General features: G+C 38.6%; 1 protein-coding gene across 1 annotated transcript; it reads right to left on the bottom strand.

The window, feature by feature from the left end:
* Window positions 1-145: 145 nt before the first annotated feature.
* SEC62 (SEC62 preprotein translocation factor) lies at window positions 146-26,859 on the bottom strand. Its single transcript, XM_075202101.1, has 8 exons — window positions 26,756-26,859; window positions 19,261-19,369; window positions 17,917-18,022; window positions 13,399-13,609; window positions 11,468-11,560; window positions 8,734-8,794; window positions 5,435-5,554; window positions 146-3,579 (listed from the first exon to the last, which is right to left on the bottom strand). Exons 1-8 carry the CDS (start codon window positions 26,789-26,791, stop codon window positions 3,110-3,112), a joined length of 1,206 nt encoding a protein of 401 aa, XP_075058202.1. The 5' UTR covers window positions 26,792-26,859; the 3' UTR covers window positions 146-3,109.

The following is a 26,859-nucleotide window of genomic DNA, read 5'->3' as shown; positions in this document are numbered from 1 at the left end:
ACATAATCTAGTAATTCATCGCTATACTCCCATATAGCCAGGATTGATATATAAGTGGGTTAGTAATAGTGGTATTATTAATGATATTTTAATATTAACATAAAACACTATAATATTTATTAAAAACTTCACACTACACCACATAAAGAATTTGTCACCATTACTTTTAATAGCATAGTTTGACTTATACTTACATACACGGAATGTTGGCACAAACCTAAGCTGTGAAAACATCTATGTTCCTCACACACTTCCTGTAGGTTCCAGGGCTTGTCTTTTTCTGAAAAAAGCATATTAAATAGCTTAAGCTTCGTCACAATCCTGAACGGTTCTGGAGCATGTTGTTGGCCAATATCGTTCAGGCAACAAACCATAGAACACTCATTATACAAATGGATATAAGACAGTTTAGAAAGGCTTACATTTGTGTATACATTATACACTTCATACAGAATTTAGCAGATCATAGACCAACATTAAAGTAGACTAGTGGCAGCAGCCATTTCTTTGGCAGTACCAATACTAAACATGTCAATTTAATAGGAATTGGTGCCAACTTCCTAATGAATTGATAGTATGTATTCTAGTGAATAATCATTCAGCCAACAAAATGATTGCCTCCACTATGTGTAGGGGGCAGGTCCACTTTAAACAGGAGATGACGTTGACTCTTGACAAGAACTTTTAGTTACAAAGCTCTTTTACATATATTTGGCAGAGAAATATATTACTCTGTAAGTATCACTAACTGTGACATATATAATTTAAGGCATTTAAAAATATATATAATAAAAAGACTAATGCAGCATATATATTATCACCACAACAAAACTACATAATAGAAACTGCACAATTCCTCTCCCCAAGTGTCATGTTGTGTTGTACGGTTTTGTGAGAGGCACTTCCCAGGAAGGGGGAAAGCAGTCACCAACACAACTTAAGTCTAACTTCATAATTAGTGATACTTTCTTTAGAATATTGCATAGTGCCAGGGTTTACCAGGTGGTAGCTTAAACAAAGCAATGTCTGTTTCATTGTCCCCATGGTATAAGGGTATATATTAAGAAATATTTCTTATGCTAGTTTAACTAGTTCAGTTATGTTTACAAACATTTGCAACGACCATCAATATTACATTTTATTGAATTACAACCAACTTGAATCTTTGCATTAAAGTTTTTTTTTTTTTTGTATTTCAGCTATTACAGAATGGTGTCTTAAAAGGTGCACAGACGCTTACAAATACATCATAACAATTCTCACTTCTCTTTTCTTTTTATAATTTCTAGGTAATGTTTCAGAAAGAAAGTCGCCATCTGCTGCTTCTCCATCCCCTGGGCCTGCTTGGTGACATTTGTTTACACAAATAACAGCTACACATACTAACTGGTAGGCTTTATATTAGAGGGAATATAGCGCAGAGCAAACTTTCCAAGACAATCTCCAGCAAAACGCTTATTATCTGCTTGAGCGTTAAAAACAATTTCAATACAACAATGAAAAATAGGTATTTAAACACATTCTTCTGAAAAGTTAAGTTGTGTGAAACAGCAAATGCACCTTGATCACGCTAAAAGGGGCATCTAACAGTAGTAGCCAGCTGACAGAAAAAGTATTTAGTTTGGTCAAGAAAAGGTGTGGATAAACAAAGAACAATTATGCTGAGAAATTCATGGTCATTAATATAATCTGTCCAACATACTCTATCATAGGGCATAGTTATAAGTTGATTTGTCAAAGGGTAATAGACACCTTTACCAGACTGTGTCAGCTGCTTTATATGCATAATAAAGGTGCACTTTACGTCAAACGCGTGGGGTTTGTTAGGCAAAACGGACATGTTTTGGTTTTTAGCCACTTTAAGATGGGCATCGGCCAATTGGAAGGCTGTCTCTGACATCAAATGAGGGGGTGTGGCAGAACAGGTGAGCCTCAGATACAGGCCAGCATCTTCCTTTAATTGTAGTCAATTTTACAGTATGTTCACCCATAGGTGGCGCTGAAGTGCATGGAGCACAAGTATTGCCTTGAATCTACAGGAGATACAAGGATCATTGACCCTGATGGCAGACACTTCCTCCATTTACACTATAACAAGCAATGAACTTTAACATGTGTAATAGTGTAGAGGAAATAATTCATGGTAAAGTTGCAGTGCAGTTTGACCAGCCTGACCACATACCCAGTGTACTTCTGCACCTGTATGTGGAGATAACTTGAGCCAATGTATATTTTTCTCGTTGTTGGACAGTTCTTGTATACAGAGATTTGGTTTTAAATAACTACCACCTACATACTGAATGATCACATAGCAAAAGTACCATCAATACAAAGCAGTTTTTTTTTAGCTTTCAAACAAAGAGAAGATGGCTATTCCAACTGCTAGATAGGATTGCCAAAAATAGTTAATAGGGTTGTACTAAAAATATAAAAAAAATCTTTAATATACATAAAGGGCTGACATACTATGAATTAAATGTAAATAGGGATCATCAAAATCATAAAAAGAACATTTATTCAGAGGACATACATGTTAATGGAAAAAGAGATCTCCAGTTAAACTAATGGAATAGCACGCTATTGCCAGACATACTGACCAGGAAGAGCATATATAAAAGAAAAGACAAAAAAAAATAAAAAATGCAGGGTGTCATTAAATATCTTGCTACAATTGAGAGTTGTTGGGGTTTTCCCAAACATTTCCTGAAATGAACAGACCTTATTGCATTACGTGCACAAGACAGGCAACAATTAGTGCAAGCAGCATGCAGGTCAGACCACCATCATCCAACCCCAACACAAGTGGCTCATATATGAAAACACTACGAACGAGCAGGAGTAAAATAAGCATTTACCCCTGGCATTTTGGCATTTTAACTAGAGAAAGAAAAGAATTCAAAAAAGATCTTTAACGTCAAATTTGAAACTTTTTTTTTTTGTTTTGTTTTTTTTAAATACCAACTTTAGAGTCTAGTGAATTTGATGATCCCTACAGATCCTGCATATCGGAAAGATGACAGTGAAGAGATGTGTGTAAATGTTTTGGTGATCACTCCACAAATAAATCCTTTCGTATGCACATAAATCAGTCCTACGGCTAGTCAATGAATTAAGATTTTTCACTGAGAGGCTCTGCTGTTTCTTCCTGCTCCTCTTCTTCCTCGCAGTCTCCGTCATCTGTCTGCTGCTCAAGTTCCTCTTTTGTGATCATCTCAAAATCATTGCCATTGCCGCTACTGTGCTGCGAGCCTTCATCTTCCCTTCTGTCACTGTCTGTGTCTGACTGCCTATCTGCACCAGACCCTTCTGTACCCGATCCCTCTGCTGCTTCAGCCACCTTACTCTCCTCCTCTTCCTTTTTCTCACTGTCAGATTTATCCTCACTGTCAGACTTTACAGGCTTTTTGGACTCTGTTTTTTCATCTTTCTTGTGTTCGGCCTTTGGTCCCTTGTACTCGTGTGTGTAAAGTGGTCGGAAGGAGTCGATGAAGCCCACGTCTGCTGTCAAGTTAGGCAGGAACCAAAAGTGGTGTCTTCCTCCAGTTATGAGCCAAATGATAAGGAATAAAATGCATCGTGCTAAAAATAGGAGAGAGAGGAAATTCAAACATTGAGACAACATAATAAAGCATAGACCATTTGTCCTTTCCATTGCATCTATATAAAAAGTACACAGAAGATGAGATGTGTTTTGTTTTAAATGTCATAATTTAAGTGGATGTATTTAGGTGCCCTTCATTTCAAGGCATAAAGAGAGTCGTATGCAGCAGACAATTGTTTGGATTTAATAGAAGATCATAAAACTTATTCCACTACCTTGTGCGTAACAGGTTGGTGCTTTATAAATAATACAAATAAATAATAAATCAACAAAATAACATTTATTTCAGTGGGTTATTTATGTAAAACGAATACAAAAATAGAAACTAGAAGAGCCGACATGCCACAGTTATTACTTGCAATTTCATAATATTTGGGATCATAATTAAAAATCTACTTGTGTGGCACACACAAAATAATCTAAAAGGATTCAGAAGCCGAGAAATGGTTAACCAGAGACATGAATAAATGCGATGATTGGTCATTCGCTTTATACATGAAAATAAATGTATTGCTGCGAGTGCAAACATATTAATGTTTCTGCCCATGTTCTAAACCTTAAGGTTATCCTATCCGATTGTCGAGTATACAAAACATTAAGTCAGAAGATTGAACAATTCGACTGCTTGATTAAAACTCGGAAAAGCATGTGTGGACAGTTTTAAAGGAAAATCATACTAAAACGTTAAATACCTTCTCTAGAGCTTTAATAAGTGTGACTGTACTCATTCATGATGAAACCAGCCTAGCATAAGCACTAGAGATCAAAGGCTATTCTCAGCCATTTTACTCCCTTAAATCAAACCCTCCAGATTTGTGGCATTAAGCTGTCATGCACGTGTGCAACTGCTCAGACAATCTGGTAATTGTCCTAGCACTATATGTTGCCAAGTAATGATTCTGTCAAAATCGAATACATTTGTATTTCAGCATTCAGAATGCAAAATTTGGATTGCTGATTGTACCCAACAGCCTGTGAGTAGAGTCATCAGATGACCAGAAACTTGCCCCCTTTAACTGGATAAAGGGTACAGCCCTAGCCTGAAAACCACAAATCCTGCACCTCACGTACAATTTTCTGACTATTCTAAATTTTACTACATTTTACTTATGTAGCTCCATGTGTAATAAAACCTATTCAATTCCAAGAGTAATCACTAGAGCTTACTGCTAGTCAACTTTTCTGAATAAAAATAAAAAAAAAAATTGCCAAGACATTCATGGCAATATTTACCAGAATATTCAGTATGTATGCCTACACAGGCAAATGTATATATAATACAGACACATAGGCCTGATAAGGAGACTTCAGATAAAGGCATTTTGTTTTGTCCTTTGTTTCCCCCACCTTCCACTCCAAATTTCAAACCATGCTCCATATAAACATAACCTTCAATAATGTAATGAATAATACTCATCCTTTTGTTTGCAGCTAATGTCCATTGCATTGTATGCAAAGAGGAGTAAGGAAGATTATTCTAGTGTAAGAAAGATGGCCTCTATTACTGCAGCTTTCAGGACAGGAATGAAAAGCACTATGTACTACTGACTTTCTAGACTGATGAAGAAACCCTTGTTTTTTTTTTATTTAGCAACAGCTTCAAATCAGGCAGTTAATGCTGTCAAAAAACTAAAAAAAGAGAATTAATCAGGGTAATTCTTTCCTTTTTAATAACACCATATAAGCTTGTAATATGAATATTTATTTTTGCTACAGTTAGATCGTAAATCAGAGGAAACAAGGTGACTAACGGAGGACACTCAGTGGCTATTTGCAGTAAGGCAATACTGGATTCAGTGATACACATGTACTTATTTAGAAGAATAGACATACCGACAGCAAGAAGAAGAATACTGGCCACAAAACACCCGGCCCCCACACTGAGATAATAAACTCCAACACGCATCTCAGCTGGCCACAGAGGAAAGAGGGTGGCAGCGATCACTGCAATTACTGCAACAAGAGAAGACAGCGATTACACACACACATTGCATGATAAGCTAGTATTGATGTAATCAGCATTAGGGAGTTCAAAGGGGAATTCACAACATTAATGGACATGGGATTATCTGGCTTGGGAGTGGCTGGTGGTTTCGGGTGGGGGGAGCGGGGGTGTTCAGGAGCTCAGCGATTCTTCTCCAGTTGCCACCTTGGTCCCCACTCTGCTCTTCTGAGCAAGTGCAAGGGCTGGAACTGAAAGCTTCACTGCGCATACATCGGCCCGCTCATGCTCAGAAGAGCAGGGCTGGAACCTCCAGAGGGGATGGTGAAACGTTGCGGTCACTTCCTGGAACCCGCATTCAATTTCTACCATTTCAGCTAGACAGCTATTTGCAATCCACGTGAAGTGTCCACAAAAGAGAAACATTTTCTCCTGGTGCAAGAGTTCAAATCACTAGACACACATGTAGCTCAAAATCCATCACCACAAACGTGGCATTTGCTTTTAACACGCTTCTTTACAAACAAGTTTATCTTTTAAACGATAAAACTGCCCCAATTGTTTTTTGTTTTGGTTAAGTACAGAGTTAATATAATTTTTTACCCTCTATGCTCCATTGTATTTTTACCCCTATGTTAAATTTCCCACTGTGTGCTCTGCTATGTCCCCTTCTACATTATCTTCTTACTTTTATTGCTTGATATGTGCCGCCATTATTTGTCATTGTACTTCTTGTCAGTCTCCCGACCTTATGTCATGTTTACCACACATTGTTCCATGATCTGCCCCCTTTGTCTTTTTCCTGCTGCCCCTTGTATGTCCTATTTGTCTTCTTTATATTCTCTGCCAGTTCCCACCCTTTTCGGAGGCTCTACGCTCCTATTTGTCCACACCAACACTTGTTTTTGCCACTTATTTATCATTGTTTCTGCTCTTACTGCCTGCTACTCCTCAGTGCTGACAACTACGTCTCATCTGTCCTCACATTGGACCTATCATGTAAAAGCACATCTCTGCCCCCCCCTTGTTAATTCAGGCCATGAAGGTTTGGCGACTGTCAGCCCAGATTGGGGGTGGATTGGATTTAGATCCGTGCACTCCACTCTGGGATAACTTGGATTTTGGAGAAATGATTAGGATGGAGGGAGCTGGAGCCTGGCGAATCTACAATATAATACAGATTGGGCAACTGTATGAAAATGGGGTATTATATTCATTTGAGCAACTTCAGAGGTTATATGAGCTACCTAGGGGTTACTTTTATAGATACTTGCAGTTAAGACATGCTTTGGCCTCGCAGTTCCGGGGAGCTGCCCCAAGCTTTAGTGCAGACTCCTTAAGGGTGCAACTGTCCAGGTTGGGCCAAAGACGGCAAATCTCTTTTTTGTATTCAATATTGGTGGAAGGATCTGGTGAAGGGGGCTTGCCGGAGCTGCGATGCAGGTGGGAGGAGGATTTGGGGAGACTTAGTGACAAGGCATGGGATATGGTGTTGTGTAGCCCGAAAGAGGTCACTGCATCAGTCAGATTTCGCCAGGTCCAGTTTTTTCTGTTACACAGAGCGTATCTCACCCCTCTTCGGCTTTCTAAGTTTAGTGGGGGTCAGAGGGTGTTGTGTCCCAAGTGTAAGAGTGAAAAAGGAGATTTTTGGCATATGATCTGGGAATGTCCGCTGGTTTCATCCTTTTGGGGAAAGGTGGAGGATTGTATTAAAAGACTGGAGGTGGGAGTGGTGGCCTTGACTCCAAAACTCTCTATATTTGGTTTGGGCTTAAACAAAAAAACCCGTAGACTTATTAGACTGCTTATCAACACGTTCCTTATGTTGGCAAAGGTGGTGATAGCTAGAAAATGGATGGCACCTGAAGGCCCGACTTTGAGTAGCTGGATTGACCTTGTTAACGATACAGTCGGCCATGAAAGGTTCATGTACACCAGCAGAAAACTAGTGCATAAGTATGAAAGAATATGGTATAGGTGGAGGATATCCCCATATGTTACAGAAGGGTTGAGGGAGGTGGAGCTCTCCTAATGAATGCTCGGGGCAGACATCCAGCCGCCTATTGTTGAGTCATTAAGGTCAACGATTATATTCTGTATTATCAAAACTGTAATATTATTTCATTGCATCTTGAAATGGTGGGAGGTGTACATACCTTGGCTTGTATATCTGAATGTCAATGTTTTTTCTTTTGTGATACTATTATGTATGGTTACTTGATAATACCTGTAACACTGTGTGGGTTATAATTGGGGATTAAGCCAAATGTTATGGGCTTTTTTGTTGTTTAAAATGTTATAAAAAAAAAATAAAAAAATAGAATTCAGAACAACATATCAGAGCATATCTTACTTGGAGAAAGAATATTATGACATATAAGCTTACTTGATAAATAAATGAAATTGACTATATTTATAGTAATAATATCCAAAAAAAAAAAAAAGCACATCTCTGCAGTAAGTACAGCACACTGCAGGTATGGGAGACTTTCAAACTGTACAATTTTGAGGAAGCAATGCTTCTTGGCGATATACAGTAATCTAAAGAGATTTAACCATGTAACATCTTCCAATAACAGAAGACAGTTCCTCAGGCACATTGGCTCCTGTTGAAATACTTGGTTAGTAGACGAATCCCAACATGTCCTAATGCATGCATTATTTGCTTAATTTTCTTTTTCATAAGATGCAAGATTAAAACTGTCATTCTAATATTGGTTACCTAGATTTTTAGAATATTGTGTGTGTTATCTACACTAAGGTTTCAGCATCAGTTGAGACATTTTTTCTATACTTGTTAACCAAACATAGCCTAAAAAGGCAAGTCACAGGTAAGCAATATTTTATTACTACTTTAAATGGAGATCTTACTTTGTGGCAATTTAAATGGATGTTCACAGTAAATGTAAAATGGTAACCAGCTAATATCAGAAAGGTTTCAGGAAATTGTCAAAGTGAGACTATGTAATATGCTACAGATAAAAGCTTCAGGCAGCCTTATAATGATGGGTAAATTGAATAATCTTGTCACTAAACTAGGGGACAAACAAAAGTTTTTACATCGAGAACTGCAACTTTTAAACACCAGTCTTTTTACAATCAATCAACTTAAATTTTAACTTTTAAATAATGGAGAAATACAGTATATTGTGATAGTCCTAACCAGAATAAACTTACTTCACCTACTTACCAAGGATGAGGCCCATAGCAAAGGTTTTAAAATGGACTGGATCATATATCCACACATACACCTAAAAACATGTATGAGAATTAAGGAATTAAAAGCAGACAAGTTATAACAAAGGAAGACACGTATCAGAAAGAAGGACTTTGGAATAAAGAAAAAAAGAAACAGATCTGAAAAGGGCAGCACGGTGGCTAAGTGTTTAGCACTTCTGCCTTACAGCACTGGGGTTATGAGTTCAATTCCCGACCATGGCCTTATCTGCGTGGAGTTTGTATGTTCTCCCTGTGTTTGCGTGGGTTTCCTCCGGGTGCTCCGGTTTCCTCCCACACTCCAAAAACAAACTGGTAGGTTAATTGGCTGCTAACAAATTGACCCTAGTCTGTGTGTGTGTCTGTCAATGTGTGTGTGTTAAGGATAGTAGACTAAGCTCCAATGGGGTAGGGACTTATGCAAGTGAGTTCTCGGTACAGCGCTGTGGAACTAGTGGCGCTATATAAATAAATGATGATGATCAGAAAGAAGGACTTGGGAATAAAGAAAAAAAAAAAAAGAGCTGAAAAGGTTTAGCAAAATTATATTATATTAAAATATATATTTATACCCGGGTTTAAATCTTCAAGTTATTAAGTTATCATGTTATGAGTTAGATGTAACTGCCAACATGTTAAAAATAATTAGCAGCTAAGATGTCATACAAATCCATCCAGTGGAAGGTCCAGAACTGGCTCCCTGTGTCAAAGTTCTGTCCAGCATACACCAATGTAAGTTTCGACTGGAACCTCAAACCCCTTAAAACATGGCCAGGATCCAATTGGACCACCTTACGCTGGTTTCATCCGAACCAGTGCAGGGGTGTCCGATTGCATAACCAGACAGACCAATGAGTTAAGTGTGTGTGGCCAAAATTTTTGAGAATGACACAAACATTTTTCACTCAGTGTGCTGCGTCAGTTTTTATGATGGCAATTTGCAAATACTCCAGAATGTCATTAAGAGTGATCAGATGAATTACAATTAATTTCAAAGTCCATCTTTGCCATGACAATGAACTTTATCCCAAAAACAACATTTTCACTGCATTTCAGCCCTGTCACAAAAGGACCAGCTGACATCAGGTAAGTGATTCTCTCGTTAACACATGTGAGTGCTGACGAGGACAAGGCTGGAGATCACTCTGTCATGCTGATTGAGTTAGAATAACAAACTGGAAGCTTTAAAAAAATAAAATAAAAAAGGGGTGGTGCTCGAAATCATCTTCCTCTGTTAACCATGGTTATCTGCAAAGAAACATGTGCAGTTATCATTACTTTGCACATAAAGGGCTTCACATGGATATTGCTGCTAGTAAGATTGCACCTAAATCAAACTATTTATCGGATCATCAAGAACTTCAAGGAGAGGTGTTCAATAGTTGTGAAGAAGGCATTAGGGCGCCCAAGAACATCCACTGGGGCATCACCAGTGCAGAGCTTGCTCAAGAATAGCAGCAGGCAGATGTGAGTGCATCTGCACGCATTGTAAAGCAAAGACTTTTGGAGGTTGGCCTGGTGTCAAGAACACCATCATAGAAGCCACTTCTCTCCAGGAAAAACATCAGGGACAGACTGATATTCTGCAAAAGGTAGAGGGATTAGACCGTTGAGGACTGGGGTAAAGTAATTTTCTCTCATGAATCCTCTAAGATTGTTTGGGGCATCTGGAAAAACGCTTGTTCGGAGAAGAAAAGATGAGCGCTACCATCAGTCCTGTGTCATGCCAACAGTAAAGCATCCCGAGACCACTCATGTGTGGGGTTGCTTCTCAGCCAAGGGAGTGGGCTCACTCACAATAATGCCTAAGAACACAACCATGAATAAAGAATGGTACCAAAACATCCCCCAAGAGCAACTTCTCCCAACCTTCCAAGAACAGTTTGGTGACGAACTAAGCCTTTTCCAGCATGATGGAGCACACTGTCATAAGGCAAACGTGATAACTGACTAGCTCGGGGATCAAAACATCGAAATTTTGGGTCCATGGCCAAGAAACTCAAGAGACTTTAACCATTGAGAACTTGTGGCCAATCCTCAAGAGGCGGGTGGATTGGGCAAGAATGGGCAGCCATTAGTCAGTATGTGGCCCAGAACTTGATTGACTGCATGCCATGGCGAAATTGCAGAGGTCTTCAAAAAGTAGCGTCAACACTGTAAATATTGACTTTTTGCATAAACAATGTAATTGTCAATAAAAGCTTTTGACACTTATGAAATGCTTGTAATATTATGTATACCACAGCAACATCTGACAAAAAGGTCTAAAAACACTAAAGCAGCAAACTGTAAAAACCAATACTTGTGTCATTCTCAAAACTTTTGTCCAAGACTATATATTATAGATATCTATCCCCCTCCATTTCTCTCTATATCTCTCAGTAGACATATTAGGTTTAAAAAAAAAATCTGTTCTTCGTCACCCGGTTTTGCACAATTGATTCCACTTGAGACAAAATGGTAAATTTAAAGATGCATACTTTCCTTTTAAATATATTTTTATTATACTACATGGTAAAAAACTCTATTTGGCTTTATTAAATACTACATAAAAGTATTCATATTATAATTAACTATTGCCCAAGTAGTTCCAGAAATCTGTTAATAATTCTAGAAGTTCTTTCCACATTACTGAATCTCTCATGACTGCGTACTATTAAATATAGTCACTAAATTCATTATGTTAAAATTCCACATAGCAGCCTCACCTCATTACCATCCAGGAATACCTGATCCTCATGTGGCTCCAACTTAAACTTTCTCTTGGTTTCCTTTTTCTTTGGAGTTCCAGGAGTCTCATCCTGTAAAAAGTTAAATGACTTTGTAATAGTAGTGGTATCTTATTCTTTTAAATACATGCAGAAAGGCAGAGGTTTATTTTTCATTTTGGTTTTTTTTAAGCGAAGAACCATATTTTACTATTTTTTTTTCCCCCACAACTAAAAGTAAAAGCAGTTTTATGCCTTCAATGGGTTGATCAGAATAGAGCTCCTCTCTGTCCTATCCTGCTATGGTTGCCTCCCTTGAAATTCTGCTACTGCAAACATTTCTGTTGAATGAATAGATCATGGTGATGTGGCCAACAGTAGCGCATTCTGCCAAAATATCTTCTTCATAATGAGCCAGCTGGCTATAACTAAATCACCAAATTTGTGGCCAGCTATAGGGCGCCTCCTCTTTTTCGAGACTAGGGAATTACTGTGGTAATAAACTTGAAATAAATTGTTTGTACTAGCCTAAATCTTCCTAACATACTATTACTAGACTGGAAAATGAAGGATGGGTGGGGGCAGGGCACAGAATTCTAAAAACTAATAGATGTTAGTGATTGGATTTCACCTGGATTCATGAAATATTTTCTACAGACTAGTGAAATTATACAAGGGTGTGAGAAGTGTCAAAGTAGAATTAACCTTTGCCACAGATGCAGAACTCATGTCAGGTCTTCTACACTGGAGATTGAAGTTTCTGTATCATTTGACTCTGATACGGTCAGGTTCACATGCAGCAATATAAACATTTGCATAAGCCATGTAGCACCCCCTAGTGGCGTTTTAGTAAACTCTGCACCCCAGTGAATACAGGACGGGTCACCTAGAGGGTGAGTTAGCACCCAGAGATAGGGACAGGACCAGCATAGCTGATGTGTGAGGGAAATATTTTGCATGGAAGAGACCCTGGAGTGAGGGTTGCTGCAAGAGGCATGGTAGCTGAAGTGCCAAAGCTTCAGGGACTGAGAGTACACAGAGTAAAGTGTCAGAGCCAGAGGCTGTGTGCATAAAGTGTCAGAGCCCAAAAGGAGAAATCATCCCCGCAGAGGAGGGGGGAGCTGTAGTGAAGTAAGGAGGTATATTTGCAAACATTCATATTGCTCATAAAGAACTGTGCTGCAGAAGTAAGGAGCTGTATATATATTTCTTTATTGATGCAACTATTAGGAAGAGAAGTGTAAATAACGAGTTCAGTTTGTGATAAGAGATGGTCTGGTGCCCAAATTATTGTGACTTTTATTGCACTGCACCGCAAAGTGACATCACCTGTGTCCCACTACTTACAAAGAAACATCTGCATGTGCAGGGACCCCCCTGGCTATCTACACCCACGCCCATCAGCTAGCCAGGGCTTGAGAAGAAGATGCACTGTATAGTCTTTGCACCCCACCCTACACGCAGTGACAGGGGGTTACAGACAGTTTTACAATCTCCAACAACTACTGCATTTCCTTTTGAGTTTAACTGCTGCATTGCTGACAGTGTATGCATTGTTCAACACCTTCCTGCATTCCTAGATATTGACTTTAATTAAAATAAACAAACAAACTTTTGTGAGAGGCCATGTATGCAGCAGAATTATTTCACTATTTCTTTTATTTTTTTTTACCTGTTGACACATCTGAAAAGGATAGGGAGCAGAGGAGAGAAAAGCATTTACATTATTAAACATTTGTGTCTCTCACATCAAGACAGTTCTTAGACAGGAATTATAAGTCCTTATACATCAACAAGCTATCACTTTCACAGGTTACCATGCCTCATAACTGGGAGTTTTTAAAATAAGTTGTTTTTATTTTTTATAGTTTACATCCACTTTAGACTGAACTCCATGATCTACAGCTGTGGAATATCAATTAACTACTTACCTTTTTAATTTCCTCCTTCTCCGTTTCCTTTTTCTTCTCTTTATCCTTCTTTATTTTCTCCTCCTTAGCAGTATCTTTTTTGCTCTCTCTCTTTTCTTCCTTCCCACTATCCATCTTTACTTTCTCTTTCTCCTTTTCCTTCTTTGGATCTTTCTCTGGCTTCATTTTCATCACTTTTAATGCACGGTGAAAGAACTGTTTCTTAAGAAGCCTTAGAATAGACAATTCTTAAATTAAAGCATTACCTGTTCACACCACTACAGACATCTGAACCCCCACCCACATTTTTGAACAGTGTATTAATGGGACCTGATGCAGGTATTGGAGTTGCTGTGAAACCACTGGTCCTGCCCCGATGTATAAATCTACTAGTGTACACAATTCTGTGAGACTTACTATCTGCCTGTTTGTTATAGAAGCACTTCCTCTTAACATGGCAACCTGGGGCAGATGGCTGAAAGAGAGCATGATCGACATTAAGCCAAGTATGAACACTTCAATTATTTAAAAGGTATATTATTCAGCTTAGCAATTTTTAATATATATTAATATTGAAGAGTGATTTAAATTATTCTTTAATAAAAATTAAGCTACTTATATTTTGTTACATGTCTGTGAATGTTATTAGCTCTTTCATAGAAGCCAACTTGTATTTTAGATTCAATGGACCTTTAATACATAATATAAAAGTCAGCATATTACGGAGCAAAACTATATTCTGGAAACAACCTTAAATAACTAAGTGTTTATACTTAAGGATAACTCCACCCAAAGCTAACAATTCTGTTTTAGCCTGAGTCCAAAACCAAATGCAACTTACCTGGAATCTGGCATTCCCGGGATGCCTCTTAAACAGTTATTCAATTTACAATAGTTTGTTTTTTTTGTTTGTTTGTTTTTCTTACATTTTATGGTTTTGTTTTTTTGGGTGGGATTTCTTTTTTAACTAAATATGCCCATCATTTTTATTACCTTGCATCACTAGCAAGGGACACTTCAGATACATTGGTGGAATGACTTGCAGTCTAAGTAAAAAGAATGATTAGCACAGATTGTTGGACACAACAGGATGACCAGCAATGTCACTGCAAAACTAAATGCCTGACCCAACACACTCATTTGCTACTTCAGTTCGTTTTCGGTTGTTTTGATCTTTTTTAAATATATTTTAAAATTGTCCTGGTTTCAATTAACAAGAGCAAAATATAAAGGCCACAAAGCAAGGGCTCCACTCAAACTAAAAATTGTGGCCCATTAAAACCATTATGCTGGATACCACAGCTTACCAAGTAACTACTAATACTTGAAATAGGCCTAAATCATCAACTGGAAGACTCAGACATGGCCATTGCAGCCATGTACAGGTTGTGGACATCTGACACTACTTAGCAACCTCTAACCATGGAACAGTGGATCATAGAGACCACTTCTATGACTCTTCAAGTGCTGATGTAGGGCAGAAGTTCAACTGCTAGTATCAGGAGTTATTCCAGTGAACTGTGGTGACTTTAATGAGGTAACATTTTTGAGTGGATCATCCTTGAAGATTAGCACAAACAACAAGATCTTAAAAGTCAGCATAAACTAGTAAGACAGTAATACCTGCCAGACACTGTCTGGCAGGTATCCAAAATTTAGTACAGTTGACTCTATACTAGCCTAGGAAACTGATCAAATGTATCCTTAATGGTAGTGGAAAGATTTCCAACATTGTGGCCTTATAAAGTCTGTCAGACGGTGGTAGTAAGAAAGATCTGAGGATTGCTTCTTTAATATCAGCAGTAGAAAAACAGGAGATAGAACATTGCATCAGGTTTAATTTAAAAGAAAACACTGGAGAAATTCTGAACGGCTTTCCACTTAGAAAAAAAAAATAAGGTGCTGCTTATCGGAATTACTTGGATCTACAAAGTAACAAAGTGAGAAGAGACAGATTCTAATTGGGGCACTTTAATACAGTTCAGATTATATTGATAAAATACATTTAAAACCGTTTTCTTATGTTGTGAACCATTTGTTAACGAAATAAATGAGAGTAAAGTGCAAAAGTGAGAAGTATTGGTGTTTTGTTAGTGCCTTCTCAGTTTATCCATTTAAATTAATTTACATTTATACAACAATTTATTTTCACTTATAAGTTGATTATAATAAGGTCTATGCTTGCTGAATTATTTTTTTAACCAATTCTTAATCAAAATATGATCATCATGATCTCATAAAGCTTCAATAGCAGATGCAGTGTCCCCCATAAATGTTTCTTGTTGGGGTATGATGTGGTATCTTCGAGGTGGGGGGGGGGATGTATTATTACAGATTGGTTAGTATAACAAAATGCCTCTCAATTGACAATCAATTACATTTGTAATAAGCTTCTTTAACCATTTGAGGGCAATATACTTTCAAATGTGCTTCAGCAGCATATACTAGTGTACTCAAGTATAACTAAATATAAATAAGTCTATTTCCACATTTACAAGTAATGTCCTCCTACATATATGATCTTGATTCCTACCTCAAGGACAAGATTGATAAGATCAGACTGGAAATGGTATCCTCTTCCAGGACAAGCAATCAGATCATTTTCTTACATCACCCTCTGACACCCTCTCTTCATCTGATCTCACAAATGAAGATGAAGTATCTGCTGTCTTCTTATCTTCCTACTCTACCTCCTGTCCTCTTGATCCTATTCCCTCACAAATCAGTAGATTCCTGTCTACTGTACTCATATCACCCCTAACTAAAATCTATAATCCCTTTCTCTCTACTGGTAACATGCAGTCATTATACAAGCATGCAGTGATTACTTATATTCTGAGGAGAGAAAAAATCCAAACCAAACTCTCTCTCAAATTACTGTCCCAACTCTGTAGAAACTTGGAGGGGCATGGGAGCCCAGAGATTTGTCTACACTTGTCTCACATACTTCCTTTCTGCTAACATCCTCTTCAGCTCCCAAAACTCCACAGAGACTGTGTTAACGGTCGTCAGTGGTTTGATCATTGCTAAAAAATAAAGGCCATTACTCGCTTATAATTCTTCTGTATATCTCTGCTGCATTTGACACGGTTGACCACTCTCTCCTCATACAAACGCTACAATCCCTAGGTCTTCAAGCCACTGTCCTATCCGATTCTCATCATACCTAACTAAATACTCTTTCAGTGTTATTTTCTCTGGATCCTCTGCTCCACTTCCTTTATCAGTTGGAGTACCATAAGGCTCAGTGCTAAGAAGTGCTCTATCTATACCACTTCTCTAATAAAACTTAAAAACTCCTTTGGACTTCAGTATCATCTTTATGCGAATGATACCCGGATTTATCTATCCTCTCCTGATCTTTCGCCATCTGAGTCGTCTCACATTACCGACAGTCTTTCTGTCATTTCATCATGGATGTCCTCTCGCCAACTCAATCTTTCAAAAACAGTTTATATTCCCACCCACCAACAGAAGTTAGCTACCTGACATTTCTATTCCTGTTGACAACATGACCATAAAGCAAACCCCACAACCTCACTGCTAAGGTGTGATCCTTGACTCAGAACCATGCTTTGTTCCCCACATCAACTCTATACTTACATCATGTTGCATACATTAAAAAACATTTCCAGAATACATACATATCTTATGCAAGACACTGCAAAACCTTTAATTCATGAACTCGTCTCCTGCATTGACTATTGCAATTCTCTCCTTACTGGTGTTCCTGAAACAAACTCTCCTCCTGCAACAGAATTTGCTAGCGCTATATAAATAAATGTTGATGATGACTGATTAACCATCAGATTAGATTTTAATCTACCCTCTTCCAAAGTTAAAAGAAAAGACCTAATCTAGTAAAATTGCATTGTAAGGACTGGGCACTAACTAGAAAACACAGAGTACAAACATTCTTTACATTTGCACGTTACTCTTTTATATTTTGCTAACAAACTTTAATAAATGGTTCAGAACATTAGAAAAAGTAGATTCTAATTTACTTAATAAAGCAATTTAATATAAAGTTGGCCTGCAATAAAGAGTGCCCCAATCAGAATTTCTCTTCTCTCTGTTACTTAGCTATAACTTTCCATTCAAAATGATATAGAGATAGATATGTGTGTATATAATACTTATATAGGGAATGGGAGTTGGAGATGTGCCGGGGGGGGGGGGTTGGATGGGGAGAGAGTAATTTTAGTGTCCATTCAAGATGTTTTTGATCACATAAATAACCATTTTTTACTGACTAATACATTGTAACAATTGTGCATGCTTGCAGGATACAAGTTATTTTGCCTAACCTTTTTGTCCAGGACAGACTATGTGAATTTCCTGTCCACTGCATTTGACAGTACTTTGCTCTTCATGCTGTCATAGTTCAGAGTTTTAATCTACTGCCCAACCACATTGACAGCTCTCTTGAGCAAGCTGGGTGTTGTAAGGTGTAATGAAGATTTATCAAAATAGGGAGAAGAGATTGGAGCAACTTTTGATATAGTCACTTAATGTACTCTTTTTGATGACTAAACATACCTGTTGCAAAACTCAACCACAGACTCCCTATTTGTGAACAAAGCTTCTTCCCCTTTTTTTGCTTTTGCCCATTTTGAATCCAGAAGGCAATCCACGGCTTTGGAAGCTGTAAAAAAAATGGAACAATGTATTACTGTTTGACAAGTTTAAAGAAAAAGAAAAAAAAAACAACTGGAGAAAAATTCATATATCAACTAACAACCTAATAAAGATATCACTTTATTAAAAATACCACTGATATTTTAAAAAGGACTTATTACCTGTTAATTAAATTGTGTACTTTTTAGTGGGATGTACGTGTGTTTATGTAAGGGCATTGGGTTAATTAATTGTGTAATATTCTGTAGTATGTACTATAGTCTTCTGGATATCACAGAGGTGCAATATATAGTGTGCAGAAATGACGGTCTATGATACAGATATAGGATCCAAGAATCCCAGCACAGAAATTACTAAGGGACCAATACAGAGTAGGGGACGGGAAGATGAATGATGTAACATATGGAGGGGGAGACAGAGGGATACACTGTCACATACAGAGGTGCAGGAGAGAGAGGGAGTGGCTGTCACACTCAGACGGGAGGGAAGTCATAGGGAGAAGCGGTCACGGAGGGAAAGAAGTAGAAGACAGAGGAAGGGGGTCACATGATGAGGGGAACACAGAGGAAGAGGCTGTCACTGGTGTAGGGAGGGACAGTAAGACAGAGGGGGTAGCTGACAAACTTGCAGACGTGGGTGATAAAGAAAGAAGTCTTTACACACTGAGTGGAGGGAGAGGTAGACATTGCTAGATGCTGTCACTGCAGGTATTTGTGAGGGGTAGACAGAGATAGTGTCACACGTGGAGGGGAGACAGAAGAAGTGGCTGTGCCATCTGAAGGTAGGAGGGAGTATGCTGAGCGGAGAGGCTGTCACTTGTGGAAGGGGGTGCTGGAGACCCTAGGGGATAGGGTCACGTGTTGAGAGAGACACTGTAGCACAGAGGGGAGGTTAAACAAAAGGGATGGGGCAGTCACACTTGGAGCAGGAAAGTTGTCACCCACGGAGGAAGGGGAGACCGAGGGAGTGAATGCTACAAACTGAGGGGGAGACAGTTAAACATGGAGATAGGCGCAACGGATCAGACTAATCACTGCAATACATTCAATCAAGGAGCTGGTCAGTAGCAGCATAAATTTGGCCATACACATGCAACCACAGGACCGGTGCATATGCTGCATATGGATGTATATTAGTTCAGCACACACTGAACGTTTACTAACTTGCATACCTTAGAAATTTTAGAAAAGTGAATATGACTAACTGCAAAGAAACCCGATAATACATAAACATAATGTAGCTTACCAATAAAGTAATCAACTCTGTGGCCCATCATGTTGGTCGATTTTGATGGACAGTTGAAACGTAGGTACTTTGCAATCGCCTTTTCATCTTTGGTTGGCTCACCTACCTCCTGTGAGAGAACACAACGTCTATAATCATGTAGATTTTGTTTTAACGCTACAAATATCTTCCAATTGACTATATAAAGCCCTCAGAGAGAAGAATTGTGGCCAACATTAAAAACTGAGAAGCCCATAAAAGGAAATATATTGACAAATGCATGTAAAACAATCAAAACTTACTTATGCTAATGTTAATACAAATAAAACACACTTAAGAGGAGCTAAAATAAAGAGCCTGAGATGGTAATTTGCATGGTCAGAACATGATCCATAATGAGGCAGTTACATATTACTCCTCACTTAACGCTGAAATACAAAGTTCATAGGAATCAATAAATAAACAAACATGATACCTGTGATCTCTCTATGGTCGTAAATATTTTTCAGAGTTGCAGAAATAGGTGTGCACACAATCAATACTCTCCTATGTGTCAAATGACGCATATCATGTGATATAAATGACCATGTGTTCACACTAATATATATATATATATTATATACACATACACACAGATTTTGAAGGAACTCGCCAGGGAGGTTGTTCCATACTTCTTGGAGAACAAACCACAGATCTTCTGTGGATGTAAGCTTGCTCAAATCCTTCTGTCTCTTCATGTAATCCCAGACAGACTCGATGATGATTAGATCAGGGCTCTGTGGAGGCCATACAATCACTTCCAGGACTCCTTGTTTTTCTTTATGCTGAAGATAGGTCTTAATGGCATTGAATGTATGTTTTGGGCCTTTGTCCAGCTACAGCATAAATTTGGAGCCAATCAGACGACTCCCTGATGGCATTGCATGATGGATAAGTACCTGCATGTATTTCTCAGCATTGAGGACACCATTAATGCTGACCAAATCCCCAACTCCATTTGCTGAAATGCAGCCGCAAACTTGCAAGGAACCTCCTCCGTGCTTCACTGTGGCCTGCAGACAATCATTATTGTACTGCTCGCCACAGCTGCCTAAAAAACCTTTGCACAATAAATATATATATTTTATATACACAAACACAAATGAACCGATCAGCCACAACATTAAAGCCACTGACAAGTGAAGTGAATAACATTGATTATCTTGTTACAATGGCACCATTCAATAGGGTGGGATATATTAGGCAGCAAGTGAACCGACAGTTCTTGAAGTTGATGTGCTGGAAGCAGGAAAAATGGGCAAGCATAGGATCTGAGCGACTTTGACAAGGGTCAAATTGTGGTGCCTAGACGACTGGGTCAGAGCATCTTCAAACCAGAAAGTTTTGTGGGGTGTTCCCAGGTATGAAGTGGTTAGTACGTACCAAAAGTGGTCTAAGAAGGACAACTGGTGAATCGGAGACAGGATCCTGGTTGCCTAAGCTCACTGATGCATGTGGGGAAAGAAGGCTAGTTCCAATCCCACAGAAGAGCTACTGTAGCACAAATTGAAAAAATTAACGCCGGATTATAAAAAGGGGTCGGAACACATAGTGCATCGCAGCTTGCTGCATATAGGACTACATAGCTGCAGTCCGGGCAGAGTGCCCATGCTGACCCATGTCCATCATCAAAAATGCCTACAATGGACACGTTAACACGTGAGTGCCAGACCTGGACCATGAAGTAATGGAAGAAGGTGGCCTGGTCTGATGAATCATATTTTCTTTTACATCATGTGTACAGCCAGATGCGTATGCGTAGAGATGGCACCAGGATAACAATGGGAAGAAGACACCTAGTGGAGGTAGTGTGATGCACTGGGCAATGTCCTGCTGGGAAACCTTGGATCCTGGCATTCATGTGGAAGTTACTTTGACAAGTACAACCTACCTAAACATTGTTGCAGACAAAGTACACCCCTTCATGGCAACAGTATTCCCTGATGACAATGGCCTCTATCAGCATGATAATGCACCCTGCCACACTGCAGAAATTGTTTAGGAATGGTTTGAGGACATGACAGAGTTCAAGGTGTTGGCTTGGCCTCCAAACTGCCCAGATCTCAATCCGATCGTGCTTGAAAAACAAATCCAGACCATAGAGGCCCCACCTTGCAACTTACTGGACTTAAAGGATCTGCTGCTAATGTCTTGGTGACAGATACCACATTCAGAGGTCTTGTGGAGTCCATGTCTCAACAGGTCAGAGCTGTTTTGGCGGCATGTGGGGGACCTACATAATATCAGGCATATGATTTTAATGTTGTGACTGATCGGTGTGTGTATATATTTATTATTATTATTATTTTCTAAATAAAGCTCTAGCAGTTATGTATAAACTGGACTTTGCTTTGGTTTACCATACAGTTTTTGGACCGCAGAAGGATCTACTCAAATCTGTGAGAATGATGTGAAGCTCTGATAGGGTTAAAACACTTGCATCACTTGTGTGACTGAGGTTTTAATCCCCCGTTCTCCTCCTCTTTATATTTGGACATATGCATGTTTTTCATGCATTCATTAAGCCTGACCATTTCAACTCACTAATAAAAAAAACTAAAAAAACTTGTTGATTAAAAATGCAGCACACTTCAATGAAAAAAAGCAAAAAAACACTTTACTGTCAATGTGAATGGTACCATAGAAATCAATCTGTTCTATTTATTTTGCATCCAAAGCATACTAACAATGAATGAACAACGCATATATGTGAACTACCCCTTAGGCTGAAAAGGCCATTACTGATGCCAAAGATCACATAAATGTCTCAAAGGCCAGCAAGTCTTCGCATATACAAGCTACAACAACATACCAAAAATGCTGAAATCTACAGTATGCAGATACTAACACTACATGCCTACAAGCACATAACAAAAGGAAAAATAACTTGTCTAAGTATCCAATATTCAAAAATAAGGTTTTAATAAGGGCATATTTAAAGCAGCAATCCCATGAAAATAAAATGAGTTGTTTCATTTTGTTTTTAAAAAAAAAAAAAACACTATAAGAAATCTTCACAATTACAATTTTCCCTTTATTTTTTCTGCCTGCTATTAATGATTTATAATGTTATACAGTGGCATGAATTTCCATGGCAACCACAAACACATGGCACATGATGTAGTGAGCAGAGAGGACTTGGAACAGCTCTCTGAGCTCTACATGCCCTACGCACTGTAAGATCCTGGCCCTCATTCTCCACACTCTACCATGACATGACATGACATGCTGAGAGTTGAGTCTGTGTGTGTCACTGGCAGCCATACTTGTCTGCTTCCCAGTGAGGTTTTGAAAATGAGATATTGATTTGAAGGACAACTAAGAAAAAAGACAAACTATAGGACTTGCTGCTTAAAAAGAAAAACAAACATCCTATGTGTGATTGTTACTTTTAATGTCAACTGCAAAAAAGATATACATTTATCAGACCTTCTGAACAGAAAATGCATGCAAAAACTGAGCAACAGGAAGTTCATGAAAAAAAATCTTAAAACCAAAAACACTGCACAGTTGCAACAAGTATTTACATTTTGTAAGCCATCTCTTTTTCCACAACCAGGATCACTGCATTATAGATATGGAGCTATACTGTATGCCTTCATTTCTAAATAATTATTTTGGATTGCACTTTTAAATTAGCCCCTAAAAGTGTACTAGAGAGATGAGACATGACAAACACTATCTCACAGCATTTAATACAGAACTAATACTGCATGTTTATGCAGACAAGCACAAACTGCATATGAGCCTCACAGTGCTGGAGCTATGGGTTTGATTCCAACCAGGGCCCTATCTGTGTGGAGTTTGTATGGATTCCTTCTGGGTGCTAAATTGGCTTGACAAAATGGTGTGATAGGGAATTTAGAATGTAAGCTCCAATGGCACAGGGACTTATGTGAATGGTGGTGCTACATAAATAAACAATGATGATGATAATAAACGTAATGGTTAAAGAAATTTGTAATAAATTTTGTTTCAAAAATATGTTTTACAAGTATTTGCATAACCGTTTAACATTTTCTAATGTGAAACTTGTTCTGTATTGGGCTATATATTTTTTGCATGCAATTATGATGTTGCCCTCACTACACAACACATTCTGCTAAAAAAAGAAAAACTTAAAAAATAAATAAATGATAAGGGAAACATGCTGTGTTACAGCACCTGGTGTTTCGTCTTTGAAGTAAACAAGTGCAATTGCTATATCAGAAACCATGTTACAAAGGCAAGATTATGGTGAATGTTTACTTACTTTCCTCTGTAGCAATGCAGAGGAATATGTCACTCAAAGCAGATTATGCCAAGTGTAGAAAGCAAGGTTTATAGTGTTATTTTCAGTGCTATATAATCCAGAAAATTATCCATTCAGCCATAAATAGAAGCCACATGGACTGGAGAGCTGAACCAGGATTTGCTGGACAGCTGAGAGAGGTCTACCATACAGGAGCAACTTCTTGTTTCACAGTGGTTGTCTTACTGGTTTATTCTCCAGAATGTTAAGAAGCTGGTAAACTACCACTTATTTTGCATCCTGGAGCCAAAGCCATTATACAAGGAATGCAAGCAGGGCATGGAAGAATCAAAAGAAAAATAAACTAAAATAAGTCTTTCCACAAGAAATTCACATGCATATGGATCAATGTTACATTACTGAATCCAGAAAGTAAACTCAGCGACATATGGGGGCATAGTCAATAAAGTGTGGGTATCGCGGCTACGCTCTGGAACGGCCCGCAAAGGTAATCCATGGTACCGCAACAACGCGGATTTCCGTTCACACTCTATAGGGTTGCGAATGAAAATCCGCAGTGTTGCGGTACCGTATTGACACACTTACACGCGCAGCCGCTAGTCGGACCGAACTATGCCCCTTGCACTTTAACATGTATGGCCCTGAAGGCCAGTTTGGATCTGAATTCAGGGTTGTTTTTTTTAGGACAGACTAATAACAAGAACTTGTTTCAACAATGGGACAGAGATATATATATATATATATATATATATATATATATAGATAGATAAAATAATCTCAAAATAAAATTTAAATACCTACCCTCTAGCCAACTATCTTCAGCTGCTCACCTCTGAGGTCTGCCTGTCATGGCAAAGACGGAGAGGTGGTGGGGTTGCTATGTTTGCACAGTAACCAGCAATAACAACAAATCATTTGCAGAAAGTCCACTCTGCTTCATAAGAAATCCCAGCATTTTACTTCCTATTATTTTAATCAGGTTTCTTACTGAGAGGGAGAGAGGTTGCATAGTGAGCTGAAGCTCTACTGTTCAAATGAACAAATGAAGAGAGGGGCCAACAAACCAAAGAGAACACAATCAAATGCTTGGCATCACTTAATGCTAAACAATCTAAGGTTTGAACTGCTCTCTCTCTCTCACATGATTCAGTTGGGTGCTTATCTACTAGCCCAAATAAAATTGCAAGGATCTAAGAAGACAGATGTGCCCTTGGGTGTAAGTGCATTGTACACATGAGTTTGCTTAAGAAGCTGAAAAGCATCAGCTGCTTACTGCTACTTTGGAGAAAAACTTCAATGAGATGGTGAACCGAGGGAACTAGCTCTACAGTGGTACTCAAGAAAAGTCAGTGACCACTATACTTAATATACAAATTGGCTTATATAAAAGAACTAATCTGTAAACTTTAGGACGCAACAAGGGAGACCAGGTTCTTTTATACATGTGCACAAAGCATTATATAAATACCATTCACCACAGACGACAGGTTCTCTTTAATACATGAATACAACTCTGATTCACTTCCAATATGCACTTTTTTTTTAAATTGCATTATACAATTTTATCTGTTTCCAGCATATAGGATCTAGCATGCTCCACTTCTTAGAGACATCACTAACATGAGGTATCTCATACATAAGTTTTAGGATTAAAAGGATAATTCTGCCTCTTCAGTGTAATGTTTAAAAAAGCAAAGCCGCACCTTTGTCCACATTTCAAGATCCCCCACCTCACCTAGTTAAGCTAACAGGCATTTAGAGGTGTGGGGGTTACATTTTAGAACCTAAAATTAAATTGGGAATTATCCATTAAAAAAAAAATGTCAGCGTTTTGTTTTATTACTTTACTTCCAGTTTAATAATAAATAAATGTTACTGAAAATAGTTTTACACTGGACAGTACATTTAAACCACCCAAAAAAATAATAATGTATAGTTCATTTTTATCAGGAAAAGACAGGAATATAATTTACTTCATCTGTTAATGTTTCCCATCACCCAATGAGATTTAAAAGTGGTAAGAGCAGCCGAGGTATAATACTGTATGATTTTGCATACTTTATATGATAAATAAAACTAAAGTGTTATGTAATCCCAATCTTGATAGCAGAGGTTCAAGTTCATGTTAGTTCCAGAGCATCTTACTTTTATTCACCCTAGTGAGTGTAGTTACGGACCCTGTATATCACAACGCTTTTTCAGTCAATCCATTCTCTGAAATATGTTTTACTTATAACATTCACAATTACATCATGATTATGACGTGGCATTCGCTTAGCACACCTTGCTATCAATGATGTTTAGGCAGCTCATAATTCAAAGGTAAACAGACAACAAACATCCATATCATGATTCTTTTCATTATATACATGATCAATAGCCCAGAGCTTGAAATAAATGGATGACATTTTTAAATGCGACACCTAAACATATAAATTTTTGAGTAATTTGTATAATTCTTGATATGGTTACATATTCTTGATATGTATATCTCTTTAGCCAGTTCCCGAACTGTTCAAATTAGTCCCTATACTTCAAGTTTTCTTGGAGATAAATGTGGGTTCCGGACCACAGCAAATATGGCTAAATAAAACATTACAGCAACATTAATCAGGTTCACAAAGAGAGCAACACTATTGTACAATGGAGTAAAAACAAAAGCACATACTTTGAGCATATAACTATTACAAACAATACACTATAACTTATTTTCTGCATATATCTGTATATTGGGGTCAAATACTCCACAACATAATCCGTACCTAAATGCAGTGACAAGCCTGGAATTGCTGTTTACTTGCAATGTGTAGGTAATAACTGCTCCCACCTATATAAGCTTCTCTAGCACAGTAACACAGAGATGGATGTCCCTGAGCCACTGTCCCACACCACCTACATTACACGCACATAGAACGGGTCCAGCTGTTTCCAGGAAGCGGACTGCACGGATGGCACAGCTGTAAGACAACATCCAGGTCCAGTCCTAGCGCGGGGCACCGGTCCTAGCACAGGGCACCGCTGGTCACAGAGAGGGGTCCGCACTTATTATAGGAGGTGTAATCCCCAGACCAGGAGCTGGGCCTCCTGTACGCCATGGTGAGAGGGGCACTGTACCTCACATATCTACAGCCCACACAGGGCAGCCCGGGCACGCAGGTCACCTCTGCCCCAAGTGTTCACACGGACAAACCTAGAGAGAGAAACCTTCCCCCGGATCATAATTACCTGAATACGCTTCTTCAGTCTCCTCCGCTCCGCCATGTCTGCCCCGGCCTGTCTGGTGACGTGGATGGGCGGAGCTAGGGAGCGGGCACGTGCAGGCACACTGC

The sequence above is a fragment of the Mixophyes fleayi genome, chromosome 3 (assembly GCF_038048845.1).
Source record: "Mixophyes fleayi isolate aMixFle1 chromosome 3, aMixFle1.hap1, whole genome shotgun sequence".
NCBI lineage: Eukaryota > Metazoa > Chordata > Amphibia > Anura > Limnodynastidae > Mixophyes > Mixophyes fleayi.
This window is presented reverse-complemented; position numbering and strand designations above follow the sequence as displayed.